The sequence below is a fragment of the Prionailurus bengalensis genome, chromosome D4 (genome assembly GCF_016509475.1).
Source record: "Prionailurus bengalensis isolate Pbe53 chromosome D4, Fcat_Pben_1.1_paternal_pri, whole genome shotgun sequence".
NCBI lineage: Eukaryota > Metazoa > Chordata > Mammalia > Carnivora > Felidae > Prionailurus > Prionailurus bengalensis.
In genome coordinates, this window is record NC_057359.1 from 71,463,635 (window position 1) to 71,488,193 (window position 24,559).

General features: G+C 39.6%; 1 protein-coding gene across 1 annotated transcript in view; it reads left to right on the forward strand.

The window, feature by feature from the left end:
- The window catches only part of MUSK (muscle associated receptor tyrosine kinase), a 94,203-nt gene extending 77,161 nt beyond the window's left edge, over positions 1 to 17,042 (forward strand). The window contains exons 9-15 of the mRNA XM_043566418.1: positions 760 to 1,023; positions 4,468 to 4,643; positions 5,295 to 5,318; positions 11,030 to 11,231; positions 11,938 to 12,129; positions 13,831 to 13,979; positions 15,127 to 17,042. Coding sequence (XP_043422353.1) covers positions 760 to 1,023; positions 4,468 to 4,643; positions 5,295 to 5,318; positions 11,030 to 11,231; positions 11,938 to 12,129; positions 13,831 to 13,979; positions 15,127 to 15,809 — 1,690 coding nt within the window. The 3' untranslated portion in view covers positions 15,810 to 17,042. The remainder of the gene's footprint in view (positions 1 to 759; positions 1,024 to 4,467; positions 4,644 to 5,294; positions 5,319 to 11,029; positions 11,232 to 11,937; positions 12,130 to 13,830; positions 13,980 to 15,126) is intronic.
- The last annotated feature ends 7,517 nt before the right edge of the window (positions 17,043 to 24,559 follow it).

Genomic DNA, 24,559 nt, shown 5'->3' on the forward strand with positions numbered 1-24,559 from the left:
TTAACACACAATCTGAGTCCCAAATAATTCCTTACATCACTCAACAAATTAGAACCTTGGGGCTCTGGGTGATCAGATGACTCTCCCCAAATCATGTGAAGAGAAAATAGCAAAGCTAAAGATGCTACTTAGCTCCTTTGAAAGCCATATCCAAGCTTCCTCCTCCCTATGTGGCTTTCTTTTTCTTCTTTAATGAAATGCTGGGAAGACGTCTGAGTGAGAGAATCTGAGTATAGAAGGTGTTGCAAAGATGCATGTGTCCCACATTAAATTAAATACCCACATTAAATTCAGGTATTTAATAATCATAACACATAAACCTATGTTCAAAAACCTGGCTCACCACAATTATTATGCTTAATCATTTGTTAATCATCACAATGAATATGTTTTTAAGATGTCTTTTACTCGCTTAAATCAGCTCCATTTGTAAGAAGCATATGAGGTGGCTTACCTAAGAGTAGTTAAGTTCTATTTATAGTGTAAACAATAAAAACACTCAAATCTATTCAGTCCTTGATAGTTCTCAAAGCTGTCCACATCCATTTTTACATACAATCCTATAATAGCCCTCTGGAGTAGCTGGAGGTGATATAATTACAGCTGGAAATGAAAACAGTATTCAGATAGAACATTTCAGCCAATTTGCTAGTACAATCTTCTCCTATTTCTGTGATGCAGAGGTGGAAATCAAAAAAAAATGGACTGAAGGCTAAGAAACACCATGTGATTGGGTACGTTGTTCATTTCTTCTTTCAGTAAATTACAGAAAGATAACAAAGGCTACTGCGCCCAGTACAGAGGGGAGGTATGTAATGCTGTCCTGGCCAGAGACGCTCTTGTTTTCTTCAACAACTCCTATGCACACCCTGAGGAGGCCCAAGAATTACTGGTTCACACGGCCTGGAATGAACTGAAAGCAGTGAGCCCATTTTGCCGGCCAGCTGCTGAGGCTTTGCTGTGTAACCACATCTTCCAAGAATGCAACCCTGGAGCAGTACCTACTCCTACACCCATTTGCAGGTAAAATAAAAGAAGAAAGAAATGGGAAAATTCTTTTGATTGCAAACAGGAAGAGTTTTCAAAAGAAGTTGTCATGTGCAACAATAAAGGCAAAAGGTGGCTTTTGTCCAAAATAGAAGGTAATTAATTGGACAGAATTCCTACCATCTAACTCCCTGATGACCTCCTATAATACAAGGACTCTAAGCTTCTAGAAAATGTCATAAAAGGTACAATATTGTCTTATACTTGCTATTTTTCATATTGTTGTCATATTCATAAATATCCCTACTTTCTATGAAATAAATATATACAACCTGAACAAACATGGACCTCATGAGTAAGCTAAGATAGCGAAGAGAAAATGTACATTTCAAATGTTTCAGCATTATTTGCCAATGACTAGGAGATCTTGGTGTGCATTTCAGAATATTATTTTATATCATATGTATATTATTTTAAAATACATTCCACCCAATGCTCTTACTGAAGTACTAACACCCTTTCTCACGGTGAGGGGGAGGGGTTGTAATAAATAGTTATTTCTTTAAAACCCCCATACTCTTTAAACATGGAAATTCAGGGGTGCCAGGGTGGCTCAGTCGGTTAAGCGGCCGACTTCAGCTCAGGTCACGATCTCGCGGTCCGTGAGTTCGAGCCCCGCGTCGGGCTCTGGGCTGATGGCTCAGAGCCTGGAGCCTGCTTCTGATTCTGTGTCTCCCTCTCTCTCTGCCCCTCCCCTGTTCATGCTGTGTCTCTGTCTCAAAAATAAACAAACATTAAAAAAAATTTTTTTTAATAAATAAATAAATAAAACATGGAAATTCATAAATCCATATTTGATAGAATTATCTTTGCCTTTATTTACTTCTTATGGAGAAAAGATAGGAAGCAATCTGGCTTTTGAGCCAAATAGAATACTATTTTCAAACACTATTTGTACTTCTTTCTAGATACATGTGACCTTGGCTAACCAGTTTCCTCATCTGTAAAAGAGAGAGGATTAAAAGATCAGTTGAACCCATGGTATATGTTAGAAATGGACATTGTTTGCTTTTGAAGAAAACACATGAAAACTACCAACACAGCACATTTCCACCTCTGTTTTGATAAAACCAGGCCATTATTTTTAGCTTTTGCATATGATTGCATCATCATATATCCAACTACCTGGTAGAGATCTCTGTTATTTATTTCTCATGCTCACTATCATTTATATCATAGAAAATCTTGCTGTTTCTTAAGTTCTCAATTTCGATTCATCTCTTGTTCAGCTAGAGTAAATGATTTTTAGAAGATTACATGTAAACATTTTTCACCATAATGTTGTGATCGTGTGTGTGTGTGTGTGTGTGTGTGTGTGTGTATTTCTCACTGACTATTTAGGTCTTATGTTACATTCAGTTTTCCTCAAAATCTTGTGCACTCTAATTGTTTTTTGGCTGTGTTGTAATGAAGAACATATAGGGCAACCCTGAATTTTGTTCCTTTGTAGGGAATATTTTTCTCTTGCCAAATGGTAGGAGGATTCTTTTTTAATCTTTGAGATTCACAATATTTGTCAAATTCATCTGGGAGTAATTCTTTTTTCATTATTTTCTTTCCTATAATTAATACAAAAATAACGGATAATGTACCTTAATTATCAGGTTTACCTCCTTCTTGTCCTAACAATGTTTTCTTTTAGTATATCTTTAAGTATTTTCCATTTTTTCTGTGCTCTAGTTTTCTTATTGGGAAACATTATCCGAACTCTGCGTTTCTTCCTGGCTCTTCCGTCTCAGCTGTCTCCTCATACATCATTTTCACTGTTCATGCATTCTGTCTGCATTCAGTTTGGACTTGTAAAGTTTTCTTCTGTTACTTGTTCAATGTCTTACAGTGACATTTCTTTACTGATTTTAATGACAATTTTACTTTTGGTGTTGATTTCACTTCTTTGTGGTCTTTATTTTCTTCAGTTACTACTATGTTCAAGTTAACTTAGTTTTCAGTTTATTTTCCATTTCATCCTGATTTTTTCCTTGCAAAAGACTCTTCTATAGGGGTCATCTTTAATACATGGCAACGGAAGCAAAACAAAACAAACAAACCTTTCTCTAATGCGTTCTTCCGATTAGAATAAAAAATAGCTTTCCAGGGTATTTGCTTCCTGCACATGATGTGGGCTGTGGAGTTTCTTTCACCTGCCCCCTACTGATTTTTGCACAGTTTAACTGTGCTGTATGAATGCAGAAAGTTGTGTTTGTGTGATCCCAGAGTGGAGGGGCCAAGGCATAAGCAGAAGCAAGCTAAGTAATTCTCCTCTGGTTTTTCAGGCTCTCCTCTGGTTTTCAGAGGCTTGAAAGCCTCACTGCTCTCCCTTCCACTGCGGACACACCAAGAATTCAAAATCCTATTGTTGTTCTCATGACTCCTATTGTACCCTATCACAGTCATCTGCAAAGCCCTTTCATTCCACACATGTTCAGTTGGCCCTTATTGACAGGTGGTTGCCCAGAAAAGTGGCAGTGTAGGCATGACTATTTTAAAAAGACACCATTATGACACAGATATGTATATGCACACACATACATACACAACCACAAATTCCTTCCTCGCTGAATCCTTTAGCTATTGAATGAACAACATTGCTATTATCTCTAATTTCTTTAATAATCTCTAATTTCCTTTTATTTTTAATCCAAAATGTCTTACTTTGGAGTTAACCAGGTTTCTCCTATGTAGTCTTATCCTATTTTTTATAAGATAAGCTTGAATAAGTATTAATGCACAAAATTATAATTAGTATAACTAGTCTTTCTTCAGTCTCTTCACTTACAATAAAACACATGAATGAACATAACATTTCATATTCAAGTAGACATTACCCTGACTTTCTCAGATGGAAGCAAATGCGGAAATGGGATAGGGGGTGGCTTCTCCAAAGCCAGGGTGGATAGGACCCATATGCCCTCCTGTAACCTGCCAGGAAGGTGATGTCTTCCGTTCTGATGGGCAAAGCATTCAGACAGGCCAACTGTGCCCCTCAGTCCCTGCCCATTAGCCCTGAGATTACAGGAGAATCTCTCAGGCTAGACACTGACTGACAATGACCTATGACTTTTATTATGTGTATTTTTTAAACTCAACGCACCTTGTTTCTGTGCCTTTGTATTTATTTTACTATGAATATGAGGGAATGCATATCAGGGATTCCTTTTGAGCTTAAAAATTCTTTTCCCCCTCAGTAGTGTTAGCTACACTATGAAAACCAAACAAGACAGCATTTCGTCTCAGGGATATACACTATATTTCATAAAGTCTCACATTATTTACAATAAAGGATCCTTTAAAAAATGCTTTTGCAAGAGCAGACAATGTACTGTGATGATATTTTTGAAAATACAGAATCTAGGCTCTGCCACAAATTTGGCTTTAACATGCTATGACTCATCAAGTTTTGTTCTCCCTAAAATATTTTAGAGAATACTGCCTGGCAGTAAAGGAGCTCTTCTGTGCAAAAGAATGGCTGGCAATGGAAGAGAAGACTCACAGAGGACTCTACAGATCTGGGATGCACCTGCTCCCCGTGCCAGAATGCACCAAACTCCCCAGCATGCACTGGGACCCCATGGCCTGCACCAGACTGCCATATTTAGGTAACAGAGTTCTCTCGATACTTTAGAGGTTACGACAAATTTACTATTTTGAAGAAACTAAGTTGTGAGCTTAAATCTCCTAATATTTCTAAGCATTTCTAACTTATTTTTTGAGTTCTGCCCTTTTTAGAGACCTAATCACAGAATCCTACTGTCCACCCTAATTGCACAGGTCAGCATTTGGCTCAAAAAGAAATTAAAGAGCACTTTTAACTGCTGCTTAAGATCTTATTTCATAAGGGGATCTTATGAAAGCTTGTAACGGTTTTTGGAATGTGCAGAGAATGGCTAAGAAACCTCATATTATGTCAGATGAGTGGAATAAAAGAATAAAGTCCCCCTTCTTAGCCAACGAAGCAGATTTCTAAGCATGCAAAAATAAGCCACATGGTTGAAAGTGCTGATCTCACAAAACAAAGCTGAATCGCTGCATGTTGTTTAATGAACTTCGTTTGTAAAGAGCTATGTTGTTAGCCCTAACAGCTGGTTTAATTTCAATGACACAATCCTTTCTCATTTGAATGCAAAGCATGTTGACCAGTTGTATGCTGAAAAACTGAAAGAGAACTTGCATTTCTTAGCACTCTCTCACAGAATATGTGAGATATCTGGATGCTCATTTAAAACAAATTTTTATCCTTTCCCCCTCAGATTATAAAAAAGAAAACTTAACAAGTAAGTAATTTTGTTTGTGCCCTTGAACCCTTATGTGTATGTAATTGGATTCGTGCATGCGTATTTACACTCCTACTACATGATGTCCAGAACAGGATGTACGTCCCTTCTCAAAGGCTGTTTTCCTCTGCTTACTGGGGTAAAACATGAAGGAAGATCATCAGAGATCTCAGCTTACAGCTTCCAATTAGGCCATGAAGAGCAGCATATTTAGTGAATGATACAAATGAGATCCCCTACCCCAAGGTTATAACTTGCTTTATCCTTTCAATGACCACAAAATAAGCAACTGAAAATGCCACCTTCTGATTTTGCATTCTTGATTTTTATACCATCTAATTATTTACAGATGAAAACAAGTATTTATTTCTTCATTGAGCCGATTCATGATCTTCATTTGTGACAAGAGATCTTTCCTTTGGAAGATATGTTTTTTAAGACATCTGATTTCCAGTATGAAGTTTACAGGGTCAAATCAAATGTTTGGGGTTTTTTTTAATGTTTAATTATTTTTCAGAGAGAGAGACAGAGCACAGGCAGAGAGAGAGAGAGAGGGAGACACAGACTCGGAGGCAGGCTCCAGGCTCTAAACTGTCAGCATAGAGCCTGATGCGGGGCTTGAACCCATGAACTGTGAGATCATTACCTGAGCCAAAGTTGGACACTTAACCGAGTCACCCAGGAGCCCCCAAATCAAATGGTTTTAAAAGTGGATGCCTCCAAATCCCTAGGAAGGAACTCAAGATGGTTGCTTGCAAAGAGAGGCCTAGACACGAAGTTGAATCAGATGATGCTTTAACCCTACCAGAATGCAGAAATCTTCAGAATGAAATTGGAAGAGTTTTTCATTTCAACTAACTTCCTCTGATTTGAGCTTTCTAGGGCTTCAATCATACTCATTTCCTATGAGGTATATTCTGGGCCTAATTGCCTCTGCACCTGGCAAAGTGCCAGGCCTTGATTTTACCAGCTTCCTTCAAGAACTAAGACTTAAAAGTATAAAAAGAAAGAATGCTACTGGTCCCACTTGAATCACTCAGCATTAATAAACAAGAGAGGTATGGAAACCCTATAAATTATTATTCTGCAAGCCTGTCAAATTGTTATTTCCAAATTGAAGGAATGAAAAAGAAATGCTTCAATCCTTTGTCATATAAGTAGCTAAAGCCTACTTTGACTGGACTTTTAATTGGCAACGGTGGTCTTTGTTACCCTTTGTTTACTCATTCATCCATTCAAGCACTCACTGGGGGTTTACCATGTGGAAGGTGCCGACCTTCAGTCCTAGATCAGACAGGGACACACACAGAAAGCATCCATGTTTCTGCCTTGTATACCGATTATAAAAATTGTTAGCTACAACTAGCTAACAATAAACCAATTTCCTACTCTTAACCTATTTTTATGAAATCTTTGGTACATGTCAGAAAATGAACTCCAAATGTCATAAATGGATCATTTCACCTGACCATGTCATGGAGAATTGTCTAAAAGTATGCTCCCTGGTTAAATGCAATTATTACTGAAGAAACCAGCTTGAGCTTCTCAGGCAGGTTGCTACCTAAGCAAAGAAGTCATCCTTATTCAGTCGAATATTATAAAGCCCTCAAATATTTCTTGAAGTTTCTTGATTTCTGAGTAAACTCTATGAAGGATATTGCCAGTTCACTTAGAAGGGTGACAGAAGATTTTTTTTTTTTTGCTTGAACACACACAGTAAGATTTCAGTAGTTTTCACTTGTATAACTTCTTCTGCTGAAGTGAAATATCTTTTTGAGCTGGCGATGTCTTTGTACTATTTACTTTGTCTTTTGAGCAGACATCTCACTATTCCTGAGTTCCACAAGGCTGCATATACTTCGTGTGTTTCCTCAGATGGCTTTGTGGGTGACAGAGTCTCTGTTTCCTTGCAATGTTCAGATTAGCTTGCTTTCACCTGCATAGTTAAATGTTAAATGAGCTGGACATAGCCTTGAGTGACATTTCTTTTTCTCTCAGGAATCTGTAGACGTGATTTCACTCTTTTCCAGCTTCTAGGTTTGGAAATGACTGGTCGTCTGGTATGCGTCTGCTTACTTTTTCCTATAAGCAATGTGTTTCTGTTTTGAAAGCAACTTCGAGGATTTTCTCTTTATCCTTGTTATCCGCATAGTGGAAATCCTATGTAATGGGGCGTCACGGAACACCTCTTTCCAACTCTGCATTCAGGACCTTCTTTGTCTTGGTAGCTTGAAATCGGCCATGGAGGTCAGGCTGCAGGCAGGTGATATTTCTAAAGCAAAAGGCTGATCACGCTACTCCACTGTTTAAAACCCTCTGATGATTCTCTCCATTTACTGCAGGGCCAAGTCCAAATTACGTACCTGGGCATGCAAGGCCTTTTATGACCCAGACCTGGTATCTACAGCCTTACCTAGACACACCCCCCAACTCAACAATGAAACTTTCAGATGCATTTTTAGGGAAGCATGCCGACTCCTTGGTTTGGACCCTGATACATGCCACTCCTTCTTTGTGGAACACTACCTCCCTACTTGCCCCCTGCCCCCCCCCCGCTCCACCCACACACACATACCTTTGACTGCTTGTTCCCTTTTTATTCAACTTAAACACTTACTCCAGAAAACCTACCTATTTTGCCTAGACCTAGAATTGAGCTGTCCCAGGCCGTTCACAAGCTTATCAGTCTTACATTTTATTAGAATTATCGGTTTACAAATTATTTCCTAGCTAAATACCTTAACACAAAGACTTGTCGTGTCCACCATAGTACTCTTGAGACCCAATGTCAATACTAACTTAATGACTACCTTAATGTATGGATGAATGAGTGAATAAAAACTCCCCTGATGTTCAAAGGAAAAGGGTGGAGGTAAAATTGATGACAGAAGACAAAGATAAAAAGATGCTGGAGATCTGGATTGATAATTTAGATTCAAAGAGATAATCGATGTCCCTCTAGGGAAGGCCACAGCAAACAGATCAGAGGCAATAAACAAGGAATAACAAAACTAGCCAGAAAGGAAGATGTAATTAAGTCCATAAAGCAAAATTATTGTTCAAACAATGCCAATTTTTGCATTTTGAAAATAAATCTTACTAAGTCCTCATGGATCACTCTCTTAATATGTGTGATTTTTTTTTTTTTTTTTGAGAAACAGAAAGAGATGGAGACAGAGTGAGAACAGGGGAGGGGCAGAGAGAGAGACACACACACACAGAATCCAAAACAGGCTCCAGGCTCTGAGCTGTCAGCACAGAGCCTGATGTGGGGCTCAAAACCACAAACCGGGAGATCATGACCTGAGCTGAAGTCAGGCGCCTAGCCCACTGAGCCACCCAGGCGCCCCAATATGTGTGATATTTTTGATAAAAAAAAAATTATCCTTATATTTACTAATGAGATTATACTACCAATTTTACAAATTACATTGCATTCCTTTCCATGTTAAATAAGTATGAACTGCCCTGTAAAATCCAGATACAAAAATAGTCACCTCTTTCTGCCTTTCAATGATTACTCCTACTTTATTATTAGCAGGAAGTCTAGCTTTCCCCTCCCCACCCGTCTTGGATTGATTTTTTAAAAAACCTTCAGATGACTCAGTCCAAAGAAAGTCAGATCGGCTTTCAAGCCAATCATAAAGGAACCCAGGAAGGCTAAGTCCACTGTTGTTGTGACACCTGATGAGAAATGCTGTCATTGCTCCGAAATGCACTGCTGTGCTGTTCCTCCAGTTCCAGTCCTGTGCTGATGTTCTTCCTGTCACAGAAGGGACCAAACTTGGTCTCCATGGGCTTTAAAACCATTTGCCAGCTACCGGTGCTCAGGCCGTAATAACTGTGTCCACTGCTACACTAAGAAGTCCTACATGGACACCCCTTGTAATCTCTGCTTTTGCAAGTGTCCTATTTCAAATGGCTTTAGGCGTCTGCTGCAATAAAAGTTTTCTTTTGATTTTGTGATGTGTTATATTAATATATGTCTGTATATCAAACATATAATTCTTTTGCTATATTGCAGCCACTTTCTAACATTTCGTTTAGGATTGTTTAAATCTATGTTCCTTAATCTAGGAACACACTTTTCTTTGGTGCTAATGTTGCCAGGGTGTGATATTAGTATTATAATAACTTTCTAAAATAATTTCATAGATGTTTTTCTTACTGTAACATTTTCTAAAATCTGGGAATTTTATTTCTTCTGAGACCAAAAGAATGTCTCCGTAATTCTATAAAGACTTTTAAATGTCCTGGTTATGACTATCTTCAGATTTTCTGATTTTTCCAATTTGGCAATGTGGTCCTATCATTTTTCTGAAGATTTAAAAAATGTTATTGCATAATTACATTCTACTATCATAACTCCTTTACCATTCCTAATTTCATGTTTATGCTTTTATCTTTTAAAAATTAAAATCCTACTTACCAGACTACTTTAATAAAGATAAGACCAAACCTTGACCTATTTTTAAATTCTAGCATTTGTGGTATGTGTATTCTAACTTATTAATTACTGCTTGTACCTGGCTGTTACTTTATCATCTATTTTTGTTTTCTGTAGTTTTTGTTTCTTTTCCAAAGTCTTGAGTTAAACGTCTAGTTCATTCACTTTCATCCTTTTTATCTAATGGAAAGAGACAACACTGAGTTTACCATTGAGGATGGCTTTGGCCAAAGCTCACATCCTCTATCAGCAACCTATTTTCTAATCTGTCACTGTGGCTACTTTCTGTGTAGGGTACAAAGGCTATTGTTTGCTATTAGAACATTCTTGTCAATATTATTAAAATACCCTGTATCTGTGTTTTTGTCTTTACCAGTCAATTAAAAGAATATAAATTAATAAAGTTGTTTTCACAGATAGACAGTGGACTTTGTACTCTACAGAGTGATATGAACATGGCATCTGTCGGTTTCCAGGGAAATGCAGATTTTACCTTGTTTTCATACTGCATTGACTTTTAAAAAAAAATTTTAAATATTTATTTTTTTTGAGAGCGAGAGTGTGTGAGCAGGGGAGGGGCAGAGAGAGAGGGAGACACAGAATCTGAAGTAGGCTCCAGCCCTGAGCTGTCAGCACAGAGCCCGACACGGGGCTCGAACTCATGGGCCGTGAGATCATGACCTGAGCCGAAGTCGGATGCTTAACCGATGGAGCCACCCAGACGCCTCTGCACTGACCTTTTTAATCGGAGTTTGACAGTTCAATTTTTAGATGAACTAAATTCTCATTTGTGTCTAATATTTCCACTCTTCATCTCCTATTATTTTTGTTTTGTTTGTAAATCAACAGTAAATGTGTATAAAAGCTCAACTTTAGACAGTCCTGTCCTCAAATATAATTTCATGAAATTATTTTATTTAATAACCTAACAATTTCCATAACTGTTGTCAGGTCATAAAAAACATGATGCAGTGTGAACAGCACTAACCCAGGATCTGCATTTGTCTTGGAAAAAAACAGCTCCTTTCTCTGGGTCTCATCTTTAAAATTCTGTGATTCTACAAGTTGGATTTACTTGCACCTCTGGATTATTACACTTGGACTTTAGAAATATATAACCAGGGACGACCTGATCCATAAAAACATATTCTTAAAATTAAATTTGACTTACTAAACTTGCTTGACTTTAGCGAAGATTCCTTGACTACAAACATTGCTTCTTAAAAGTTTAAGAATGAATGAAAAAATTATTGTTCACTTACAGCATTCCCACCAATGACGTCCTCAAAGCCAAGTGTGGACATTCCAAATCTGCCTTCCTCTTCTTCTTCCTCCTTGTCCGTCTCACCTACATACTCCATGACTGTAATAATCTCCATCATGTCCAGCTTTGCAATATTTGTGCTTCTTACTGTAACTACTCTTTATTGCTGCCGGAGACGAAAACAATGGAAAAATAAGAAAAGGTGAGATTCTAATTGAAGCTAATCACATGTAGTAATATATTAAAACCTATAAACTTGGGAATTGGGGATGGGAAGAGGGATCTATACAACACGGCCAGTCTCTTTAGGACGTCTAATGCCTTGCTTTAAGATCAAGCACCCCACCATGATCTTTAAAAATATCAATACCTTTTTGCAAAGGATCACATGTCCTAACTTTTCACAGTAGAGAGAATCTAAACAATAATTTGGAAGAATATGGCTACTCCAGTTCAGCCCCATTGCTATGCCAACTGGATAGTGACAAAATTCCCACGAAAATGTGCTTTTTGACTCCAGACCAAACGAAATATTTCTTGCTCTAAAACTGAAGGATCTTCAGTTGCCTTAGTATAATTTGTTTCCTCCTAGCATCCTCTCTCTTTAAAACCCAAGCCCGAGGGGCGCCTGGGTGGCTCAGTCGGTTAAGTGGCCGACTTCAGCTCAGGTCATGATCTCACAGTCCGTGAGTTGGAGCCCCGCGTCGGGCTCTGTGCTGACCGCTCAGAGCCTGGAGCCTGTTTCAGGTTCTGTGTCTCCCTCTCTCTGACCCTCCCCCGTTCATGCTCTGTCTCTCTCTGTCTCAAAAATAAATAAATGTTAAAAAAAAAAAAAAAAACCCGAGCCTGAGTACAAAGATCTCACCTGACCCTGAGCTCATTATCAATCTTGCCTGTCTTACCTGCAGAGAGTCCGCGGCGGTTACCCTCACTACTCTTCCCTCTGAGCTCTTACTAGACAGACTTCATCCCAACCCCATGTACCAGAGGATGCCACTCCTGCTGAATCCCAAACTGCTGAGCCTGGAGTACCCAAGGAATAACATTGAATATGTGAGAGATATTGGCGAAGGAGCATTTGGAAGGGTCTTTCAAGCAAGGTAAAGTTACCCGTGTGAAAAATCTTTCCACCGAATTTGTACCTGAAAGGCTATGAGACTGCTCCTTTGATGCCTACGCTGAATGTATGATACCTATTATCAAGTAATTCTTCACATCATTAACCTCATCTCATGGAGTACTTATACTCTGAATCTTAATAATTTTTTCTCTCTGCTGGAAAATAGGGCTGGGCAGAAAGAGAGAACCTTCATTTATGCTGTATTCAAATTATAAGCAATTAGCAAAGTTTAATTATATTTCCTTTTCAGAAATAATTTTATCACACATTTTAATCATAACTTCTTGCCTTTTTTTTAGTAAATAATTCTAAAATTTACTTCTCTTCCATTTTCTACTGCTATATTCTTCACTTCATCTAAAATTTACTTTGAACTAGTGTTTCCATTTAAGAATTCAGACTCTTGAGGCACCTGGGTGGCTCAGTCAGTTAAACGTCTGACTTCAGCTCAGGTCAAGATCTTATGGTTCTTGAGTTCTAGCCCCGCATCAGGCTCTGTGCTGACAGCTCAGAGCCTGGAGCCTGCTTCAGATTCTGCGTCTCCCTCTCCTTCTGCCTGTCCCCCATTTGCATTCTGTCTCTCTCTCAAAAATAAATAAGCACTAAAAAAATTTAAAAAAGAAGAATTCAGAGTCTGATACATGTAGATATTAAATGGATATCCATGGAGTCATATGATATTTGTCTTTCTCTGACTAATTTTGCTTGACCTCACTCATATGAGGACTTTAAGAGACAAAACAGAGAACATAAGGGAAGGGAAACAAAAATAATATAAAACTAGGGAGGGGGACAAAACATAAGAGATTCTTAAATATGGAGAACAGAGGGTTACTGGAGGGGTCGTGGGAGGGGAGATGGGCTAAATGGGTAAGGGGCATTTAGGAATCTACTCCTGAAATCACTGTTGCACTATATGCTAACTAATTTGGATGTAAATTAAAAAAAATAAAATTTTAAAAATAAATAAATAGATATCCATGGAATGGCAAAAATAGAAAAAGGAAAAAATAATGCAAACATGCCAGAACATAATGAGCTCAAGGAAGGAGTACATATGGGGGTCAATGCTAGCCCAATTACTGCCTTTCTGTGAACTGGAAGGAAATACCCTTTATGCATGGATGTGGCTCAAGACACAACTGGCCCAGAGAATGTGGACTTGGTTTTAATCACTAATTGTCATTCTGTCCTGGTGTTCTTGGGCAGGACACAACCTCAACTCCACTCATAGTAGCCCTGGTATGGAGGTTACATAATTAATGAAAACCTCACACAAATACGTACTGGGAACCAAAAATATGCAAGGCACCATTTGAGGCTTTAGAGGGATATAAAGAATAAGCCATGGTCCCTGCCTTCCAGGAATTTCGAGTCTGGCCAGACATTAAGGGTTTAGGATGGTAATGACAATCTCATTGGATCTGTGTACTTTAGAATTCCTGAAATGTACAAATAATGCATTTTTCAAACTTAATCTGTGTTGAAAATAGTCCCAGTGATTTTTATTAATGGGAGTCAAGGAGTTTTAAGTACGATCTACTGTTGGCATCTTACTCTGATTCTGTGGCTCTGGGAAAGGCTGCAAAAATGGAGGGAATGTATATGAATGTGGGTAGATTAATGTGGGTAGATGGTGTTCCCGATCTTTGATTTCTTTCTAAACAAATGTATCTCTCAGGGCTCCGGGCTTACTTCCCTATGAACCTTTCACAATGGTGGCAGTGAAGATGCTCAAAGAAGAAGCCTCAGCAGACATGCAAGCTGACTTTCAGAGGGAGGCAGCCCTCATGGCAGAATTTGATAACCCTAACATTGTGAAACTCTTAGGTATGACTAGAGAAATGAAGAAATGCATTGCAGCCCCCAAACAGAAGCTTCCCAAGTTTTCCTCCTTTACCCCTACATTTGTGCTTTTTTCCTTCACTTCTTTGTCAGTGAGCCATCCCTGTTCCTTCCCATATATTTTCTGCACCAAGGAGTGGAACGTTATGTTAAATAACCTCAGTTCAAAACATTGCTTTTTTTTTTAATTACTCAGAGAAGTATGTTGTCATTTAATTTTCTCTCTAGAATGTATAAATATACTGATTGCTAAATCCCTGGAATTAAAAACAAGGCCCAATATAAATAAGCCAAGATAATAGCATTCATTATTTCTCTTCCTTTTTGAACAGAGACTTCTAATTTTTTCCTGAAAAAAAGAATAATAGGTCTAATAATCTATTTTTACAGTGATGTGAAATTGCACCCAAATGATCTAATATTTCAAGGTGTCCTATTTCCCTCTCAAATACAGCAAGAATTTAAGTTTTGCACATGTCCTCCTGGCACTAACCCTCAGACTCCATTTATGTTAACATCTTTTTTCTTTCTAGAATGAACATCCTAAAAGCTAAGTTTTGAAAAACTTTACTGAGCACTTTACCTAAGATTTTGGATTGTGTTATCCTTTCCAAATCTCATACATCTTCTTTACCATCCTTCCCCATAGAAAGTGCGGGAAGAGTAAGTAGCTTACATGCTCAAAGCAAGCGCCATTTGCAAGTTCACTCGGCAAACAAGTACCGAGTACTTGGCTGTGCCGCACATGTGGTAGGTGTGTGGGATTTAAAAAAAGAGTAAGACATGACTTCTGCTTTCAGAGCGCTAAAATGTTGGAGGAGAAACCTCAAACAAATGGACGATTGTCACGGGACGGTAGGTCCTCCGCTAAAGGCTGATAGAAGGCAAATCTGGTAACAGGCAGTGTCTACAGTGGAGGCACTTAGCAGGAGTGATGGATAAGCTGAATCTTAAAAGGCAAATAGGCAGACGTTGACACCCAAACAAATGGGGTCAGGGTTCGAGTGCGATGCCGTCCACAGAATAGCGGGGCCCCTATTTTCTAATGTGGCCACCAAGTGCTTTGGGAGCGCTCTTTCCCTCGTGTCACTTGAGACACCCACCCTAACGAGGGCCGTGATTTCGGTTGCAGGCGTGTGCGCCGTCGGGAAGCCCATGTGCCTGCTCTTTGAATACATGGCCTACGGCGACCTCAACGAGTTCCTCCGCAGCATGTCCCCGCACCCCGTGTGCAGCCTCAGTCACAGCGACCTGTCCGGGAGGGCCCAGGCCGCCAGCCCGGCCCCGCCACCGCTCTCCTGCGCGGAGCAGCTGTGCATCGCCAGGCAGGTGGCCGCCGGCATGGCTTACCTCTCGGAGCGCAAGTTCGTGCACCGGGACCTGGCCACCAGGAACTGCCTGGTGGGCGAGAACATGGTGGTGAAAATCGCCGACTTCGGCCTCTCCAGGAACATCTACTCCGCGGACTACTACAAAGCTAACGAGAACGACGCCATCCCCATCCGCTGGATGCCCCCCGAGTCCATCTTCTACAACCGCTACACCACCGAGTCGGACGTGTGGGCCTACGGCGTGGTCCTGTGGGAGATCTTCTCCTACGGCCTGCAGCCCTACTACGGCATGGCCCACGAGGAGGTCATCTACTACGTGCGCGACGGCCACATCCTGTCCCGGCCCGAGGACTGCCCCCTGGAGCTGTACAACCTGATGCGCCTGTGCTGGAGCAAGCTGCCCGCCGACAGACCCAGCTTCCCCAGCATTCACCGAATTCTGCAGCGGATGTGCGAGAGAGCGGAGGGGACGGTGGGCGTCTGAGCGCGGGGACGCTACGGGGCACGCACCGCAGGCCTGGCTCAGGAAGCTGCAGGAATCCGAGCCGCTTCTCCCACCTGGACGACAGCACGGCGGACGGGATACGCGCGAGTACCGGCGCGGCTAGCACCACGCGCGAGTAGCGGGGAGGTCAGTTTCTCACCAAGAGCAAAGTGCAGAGCTCATCCCGTAGACCACTCCAACTTGGAAAGGCTGACTAGGACATGGTTTACGGGGAAGCAGAGCATCCTCTTCAGTTCCTGACTCGCCTGGCAGCAGAGTGAGACTCTGCTGGATTAAATTTTAATATGAAATGTGATACAGAGCTTCATTTTCAATAGAGTTTACTCCTGTCCATATGAAAGTAGTATATCTTTCTGTAAGACACTTAGGTAAAATACAGAACACTAGGAAGAAAAAACCATTCTTTGTCTCCCACCCAAAGATGACGGGTGCTGGTTGTTTTTGTTTTGTTTTTTTTTTTATTGAATTTCTTTCTTGCATTTGTGCATAATTTTATATTTGTTTGTGTTCTCGAGAGTTGTGGTTATACTTTACTGATAGAGGGCTTCTAAGGAATAAAATGATAAATCGGTAAGGCCATATCCCCACTGTGATTTTTAATTTCCTTTTCTGTCTTTATGCTTCTTCTCCTTTGGAAGTTTTTCCTTTGTGGGCACTTGTCCTAAATTTCATCTGCTTATTTTATTCCTACAGTTTTTCTGAAATACGTTTTTGTATTTATCTTTTTCTTTGAAAAATTTCTCTGTATCTTTGCTTTCATTTTATTTCTTTCACTTTGCAGGGCTTTATGTCCTGTTTTGGTTATTTATTTTTTTTCTTTTCATCTCATATATACAATGAATACCCAGGCAGAAATAATAACTTTTAAACTAACACCGTAGACTAATGTGTATATAAGTTTTGCAATGTAATACTATTTTCCTCTGTACTTGCTTCTGAAGCTACACATTTCAAATTTGTCATCCACTAATGTATTGCCACAGTCTATTAAATCTCCTATGGTTTAGGAGATTTCTCAAGATGGTCTTATGGCTCTAAGTTATTTCAAACTTGATGTTTTTGTGCACTTTGATATTTTTTTCTTTCTAGAAAACAATTCCACAGGCAATAGCATTAATATAGTGTTGGTTACCAACTTTTTTGTAGGACTATTAACCCTGTCTTGTTACATTTTATGATTGTTTAAGAGATAAAAACCCTCTCGAATTCAGATCCCTGATGCACAGATTTTTGAGAGGACCCCCCCCCATGATATATGTTTTTCTAAGGTCAACATGAATAAAATGAATTCATTTCTGAAATGATGTGAACCCAAATACTCCTGGAAAGCAAATAAACAGGGAAGAGAAAATTACAATCTACTGTAGACCAACTTACTTTAATTCAAACTAATTGGTAGTTAGGGCAATGAATTTTTAAAAGGAAATTTTCAGCTGTCTGCTGGAAGAATCCAACTGAAATCAAATTTTCTTTCATGCAACAACTTGTCTTTGCTGGAAAACCTGCCATTTCTTGTTCATAGTCCCTCCATGCAATCTAGACAAAAGCATCAGAAATTACCCTGGATTTTACCCACTCCTTCCTCCCTGATATTCTATCAATTTTACTTTTTAAAACCCTCCTTCCTGCTCATGTACCTTTCCTTCCAGCCCATCTGACTATTACAGATTCTATCACAACCTTCCTTCCATTTCCGGCCCAAGCAGATTCCATTGCTATGACAGCATGAGGACATGCTTATTCACAATTCTGATCCATATAACAGAGAAGTCAGAGCTCAGGACTGAGACCTAGAGAGGTGCTTTAGATAAAAGTCATGATTGTAAGTCCAAAATTGAGACAGTCATCCAAAGGGCTGGCTGAAGAATAATGTTGCAGCCCGAGTCCATAACAAAAGGCCAAGCGGCCAACAAAGCAGAAAAGCTGGAGAGGTCCAGCATCCAGTGTGGATCTTTTGTGTGGATATCCATCGCATACGTGCGTGTCATATATGTTGTGCAAGCTTCAAAGAAGTCCTCACATTTCCTCAGCTGAGAAAGTTTTATTATATAATTTTTTTCATTTATTTTTGAGAGAAAGGCAGAGAGCCTGAGCAGAGGAGGGGCAGAGAGAGAGGGAGACACGGAATCCAAAGCAGGCTCCAGGCCCCGAGCTGCCAGCACAGAGCCCATCGCGGGGCTCGAAGTCACGAGCCGTGAGATCATGACCTGAGCCCACGTCTGACGCTTAACCGATGGAGCCACCCAGGCGCCCCTGAGAAAGTTTTATTATAAAAGAAAGACATGGAAGCCAAGCCAATCAGAAAAGCTACCCCAAAGAAAATCAGAGTCAGGACAGGAACTCCGAGTACCCAGCGTATGGCTCGTGCTGCAGGCATCCCATCTCAGAACCGGGTGTCCAAGCTCTGGTTCTGTTGTTCACCACTTCGAGCTATTCTGTTTCCCTCCCTGCCACTGAATAACTGCCCTTAACTTTCCTGACTCTTCTTTGCGGCCTCTACAGCCTCATGGATTCTCTGTGTGGTTTTGGGGGCTCTGGTATTCAAGATCCCAAAGCAAACGAAGTGCAGAGATATAGGGAAATAGAGTGAGAGAATGAGTGAGTTACTAAGCAAGCAAGCATTAGGGAAACCATTCGATTTTCTTAAATACTTGCAGTAACTGAAAAATCAGCAAAAATCCCATTATAATAATGGTAGTAATAAAAATACCATCAGCTAGTACTTAATGAATGCTTACCATGTATATTCAAAGGTCTCTAAGTATAGTAACTTTAATAGCACACTATCCCTGTGATGTCCGTACTATCATCATGCCCATTTTTATGTGAGTACACAGGCAAAGCGAGATTATGTAACTGACCCAAACACATAGAGCAACAGAGCCTGGTTTATGACCAAAAGAGGCTGAGCTCTCAACCACGACACTATGGTGCTTCAGATGAGTACAGAGGGAACAACTGAATCTCGATGACTATATGGACGGGATTTGGAATTCGTACATAGTTTCTAAGGACACCTTATAGCCCTTATACTATTAATTGTCTCTCCAAGTCCTGAATAGCAAAAAGAGTATATTTGGGGATTGCTGATTCAGTCACAAAGTCAAATAAACGGCGTGTTTACTTTTTTGTCAGTTCTAAGTGCATTTCCAGGTTATGTTAAGGTCACTACCTTATTTCCTTAGTGCTCACCTTCAGGTTCTGTATCTTAGGAACATGGACCCGTTATTTACCAGTACTGTTTTCTTTGTTAGATACAGATCTTTCCCATTGTAAAATCAGTGTATAAATTTATAAGGAGAGACAAGAGAGAGACATTCACAGTACCATTGTTATCAAGCGTCAGAACAGGCACCAACAAGCTGTGTTAAGTGGTCGAATATCAAATGTAACAAGAATACCGGGGTAATGCATGTGGCACCAAAGGAACATATTCCCTGGTTCTGTAATGAAGCAGAAAACGAACACTTCTCTCCACTTTACAGTGTATTATAAACTGTTTGTTCCATGTCATTAGCTATTCTTCTAGAAGTCCAATTTAATTTCTGAATAAGGTTCCATGTTATGGATATTACCATAATTTAGTTAATTTATTTTTGGACATTTGAGTTTTTCTAATTTTCACTATTACAAACAATATTGTGATGATCGTCCTTATTTGCATGTGTGCGTAATTATCTCTTTATGGAAATTGTGAGAAAGGGACTGTCTGGGCCAAATGGCATGCACAACATTAAGGCTTTTGTTAGGTATTATCATATTCTCTAGAAATATTGTTCCCATCTGCATTGTACAAGAGATCTCGTAGCCCTAAAAATTTACTGTCACAGACAATTAATTCTCTTATTTTTTTTAGAAGACTTGTCTATTTGGTGATAGAAAAAGATGATCTCCTTTTGATTTTATGCTTTAAATTACTAGTGAAGTTGAATTTTTCTTGTTCCTAGGTCACTCATAGTTTTTACTTTGGGAATCATCTATAGCCTGTTTTTCTGCTGTGTTGTTCTTTTCTCTAATTGACTTGCAAGAGTCATTTTATAAAACAAATATTGAAACGTTGTCATACTTTACACAAAAGGGAAAATATATACATGCTTTTACCTTAAAATAGCATTTACTTTTTTATTGCACAAGCAATACTTTATTGCACAAGCAATACATAATCTTTTGAAAAGAAAATAAGCAATAATATGCAATAACAACACATAGTGTAAAATAATGGGGAAAATGAAAAAACACCAACCAGTGGTAACTAACATTAACAGCATGATAAATAAAGTTCCAGCTGTTTTCAGATAAGTGTATAGGTAGGTAGGCAAATAGATAAATGATAGATAGATAGATAGAGATAGACAATCATTTTAAATGAAAACCAGATCATACTGTTATATTCTTTTGAGCTTTGTTTTTTCACTGAATGAATCATCAACATATCAAGAAGTATTCATGTGCCTCATCATTTTTGGTGGTTGAAAAATATTCCATCATACGGACCTATAATATTTAACTATTACTCCATTGTTGGACATTTATTTTTATTTTTCATTATAAATACAATATTTTGATTATTAATCTTCTTGCTAAATTTTGTAAATTTCTATTTCAAGTGATTTCTTTTTTTTTTTTTTTAATTTTTTTTTTCAACGTTTATTTATTTTTGGGACAGAGAGAGACAGAGCATGAACGGGGGAGGGGCAGAGAGAGAGGGAGACACAGAATCGGAAACAGGCTCCAGGCTCTGAGCCACCAGCCCAGAGCCTGACGCGGGGCTCGAACTCACGGACCGCGAGATCGTGACCTGGCTGAAATCGGACGCTTAACCGACTGCGCCACCCAGGCGCCCCTCAAGTGATTTCTTTAGATACAACTTCTAGAAATGTAATTTCTAGAACAAAGATTATCTATACCCTTTTAATACTTTTGAATATGTTGACAAATTATCTTCCAGAATTAATTTATCAATATACACATCTTCCAACTAGATGAGAGATGAGCCTGTTTCTTTCAAATTCTCCAATACTGAGCATTTTAATACTTGCCAGTATAATAGCTTAAAATTCTATTTTGTAGCTTATGCTTATATTTCTTTAAATGAGATAAGATTGAATATATTTTTAATGTTTTGGGGACAATTGATTTACTCTGTGATTTGCCTTCTTCTATTATTTTTCTATTTGGTGTATCTTTTTTCTTATTGCTTTGTAAAAAGCACTTTAAATATTAAGGAGCTAAAATTTGTCATACACATTTTAACCACTTTTATCATGTCAAAAATATATACTTCTATTTGTCTTTTACTATAAGAATTTATTAAACAGGAAAGAAGGGTGAATTTTCAGTCTTTTGAGATAATTGTGGCTTTTTCCTTCATTAATCTGTTCATAAGTAGAAATGTATGAATTGATTTCCAAATGTTGAAATATCCTTATGTTCTGGGAATAAACTCTCTTTGGATGTGTCACATTAAACTTTTAATTTACTACCAAACCTGTTTTATTAACATTTATTTGCATCCATATTTATAAATTCATAAAATTAAAAGTTTACCATTTTCTTCTTTGTTAGAATTTGGTATTAGCATTATGATAGTTTCAAAAACGTAGGAGTTTCTTCCTCTATGATCCTGGTTGGTTTATTTTAAAATAATGCTTGGGGCACCCAGGTGGCTTAGTTGGTTAAGCCTCCAACTCTTTGTTTCGGCTTAGGTCATGATCTCATGGTTCATGAATTCAAGTCCCGCATTGGGCTCCGTGCTGTCAGTGCAGGGCCTGCTTCAGATTCTTTCTCGCTCTCTCTCTGCCCCTCCCCTGCTTTCTCTCTCCCTCTCTCTCTCAAAATAAACTTTAAATATTAAAAGTAAAATAAAATAATGGTTACTTATTAATAATAGCAATACGCACACCTGTTTTTTTTAAACACTCCTAAGAAGGGTACAAATAAATTTAAATATCCCTTCATCCAATTCATCTCTAGTCCTAGTTTAAGTGCAAACCACTTTACCCATTTCTGGTTTCAGTTCTTCTGGTGATTATCACTGCAATTCTAATAAATACACTTACTTTATAACAAATATTCTTCCTGAATTGATCAATTAGAAAAGCTATGTAATAGCTCCCTTCCTAAAAGATGGGCAGTTCAGAGTACTTTTACTCAAACTCCTCTCGAATTTCTGAGATATGTTAATTAACTTATTATCACTTATATTGCTTATTATTATATTTTTAAAAAATTTATGTTTATTTATTTCTGAGACAGAGCGAGACAGAGCATGAGTGGGGGAGGGGCAGAGAGAAAGAGAGAGAGAGGGAGACACAGAATCCAAAGCAGGCTCCAGGCTCTGAGCTGTCAGCCCAGAGCCTGACGCGGGGCTTGAACTCACAAACTGTGAGATCATGACCTGAGCCAAAGTCAGTCGCTCAACTGACTGAGCCACCCAGGCGCCCCTCTTATCATTATATTTTTAAAAATATACTTACACAGGGGCGCCTGGGTGGCTCAGTTGGTGAAGTGTCCAACTTCGGCTCAGGTCATGATCTCCTTGTTTGTGAGTTAAAGCCCGCGTCGGGCTCTGTGCTGATAGCTCGGAGCCTGGAGCCTGCTTTGGATTCTGTGTCTCCCTCCCTCTCTCTCTGCCCCTCCCCTGCTCATGCTCTGTCTCTCTCTGTCTCTCAAAAATAAATAAATGTTAAAAAAATTTTTTTTTTTAATTTTTTTTTTTTTTTCAACGTTTATTTATTTTTGGGACAGAGAGAGACAGAGCATGAACGGGGGAGGGTCAGAGAGAGAGGGAGACACAGAATCGGAAACAGGCTCCAGGCTCTGAGCCATCGGCCCAGAGCCCGACGCGGGGCTCGAACTCACAGACCGCGAGATCGTGACCTGGCTGAAGTCGGACGCTTAACCGACTGCGCCACCCAGGCGCCCCTAAAAAAATTTTTAAATATATATATTTATATTGCTGCATGCTGTCAGCTATACCCCTGTTTCTATATTTGCATTTGGTTCTGCAACACATTGAGTATTGACAATAGGTTGCTTCTAATCATGAAGAAAAGGAACAATATCTGTAATAATGTGATTATGTAAATATGCATTGCTAAAGAAATGATATTCAATTTTAATGTTATAATGCATTTTAATATGCATTCTTTTTTATAAATAATATATCATTTAAAATATCACCAAGTTTTTAAGTTCTCTTCTGTTATTTTTTTTCTTCCTTTCTTCTGCCTCTCTTCTCTCATGCTTTTGTTTTCCACAAATGTCACTGATTTAACATAGAGAATTACAAAGAAGAGTTGCTTTGATTCATAGGGGGAGCGGGAGTGGGCTTCTGCTGCAGATTTGTTGGTCTGTTTGTGCAGCAGGCCTCTCTTCAATGGGATGGCTGCACCTATGGGCTCTGAGTATGTGGTTCGTGGGGAGAGCAGAAGCAGGCCGAGTGAGCACTCCCACAGTTGCCAAAGTGATGAAAAGCCTCTACTCTGTGGATTGAATCCTTCAGTATGTCTCACTCCTGGAGGGGGCGGTTTTTCCTTCACCCCTCTTATCCCCGGTGAGAGTCTGAGATTCTTCCCATATTCTACTCTGCTTCCCTACCAGGCAAATCTTCCAGTCCATTCAGAAAGCATTTCCGGGGGCTCCAGCTGGTGGCAAAGCCTCTCAGTCCACCTGTTCTATGTGCGAGCCTCGCGTCAACCACCCTGATAGACAACCCACAGCCCATCCCTGCTCTCTGTATCTGCTGACTCAGAGCCCGGACTCTCTGTCTACTCTGGTGAAATCACTTCCCACCTCTCCTGACAGCTGGCCCTCGTGTACCGCAGGCTGCACTTTGCGGTTTCCTGCGCCTGCGTTATTCACGAATAAGAGCGTTAGATACCTTCTGCTTTCCGAATATTCAAAATGATGGCACTTAGGTCGGTCTCAGCATGTATATACATTTATTCTTATTCACATACCTTTACTGTCACATCAGTGAAATCTTGGGGTGAAAGGAAAAGGCTCAGGCCTACCATTTTGACCAAGAAGCCTTCCTGGAATCATTTTAATAGCTCAGAAATTACCTGCTCCTCCTTAATCTCCTTTGTTGTTTTTGCCTTTCCTCCGTCTTTTCCCAGCCTCTGAATATTGGAACATGCCTCCGCCCAATCCTTGGGCAGCGTCTCTCTCTTATCTATCTTCTCCTCTAGTGATCTCATCCGGACATCTCATGCAAGGCTAAAAATACCACAATACGCTGAAATTTTTATCTTTAGCTCAATCCTCTCTCCGCAGCTTCATGCTCATATTTCTAGCTACCTGTTAGAAAAGAGCTTTAAATCCTCCTCCCCTCCCTCTCTGCTCTGTCTCTGGGGCTGATCTGATCTAGGAGCAAAGCCGAAAACCACTTCACAGCTTGGTATTGCCTCTTGTGTCAGGGTGGAGACCCAGAGCCCCTCCAGAATGAGTGCACACTTAGTGTCCTGGTACTGCTGACTCAGAAACTCATTCTCGAGAGGGAAGATCTGGCCTGTTTTAAGAGTTTCCAACAGCCTCCCCCATTCCCATTATGACTGGCAGAAATTCACCAGTATTTTGAAGGTCCTGTTACCCATCCCTGATTTGCAGCACCGATGTGGGTGTTTCCTTTTTAACGTGGTCTGTGCGTCACTCTGTGGGGATCCCGGAGGAGGGCACTTGATGCTGTACTCAGTTCATGTCTTCAACCACAGCCCGCCTCCTCGTGG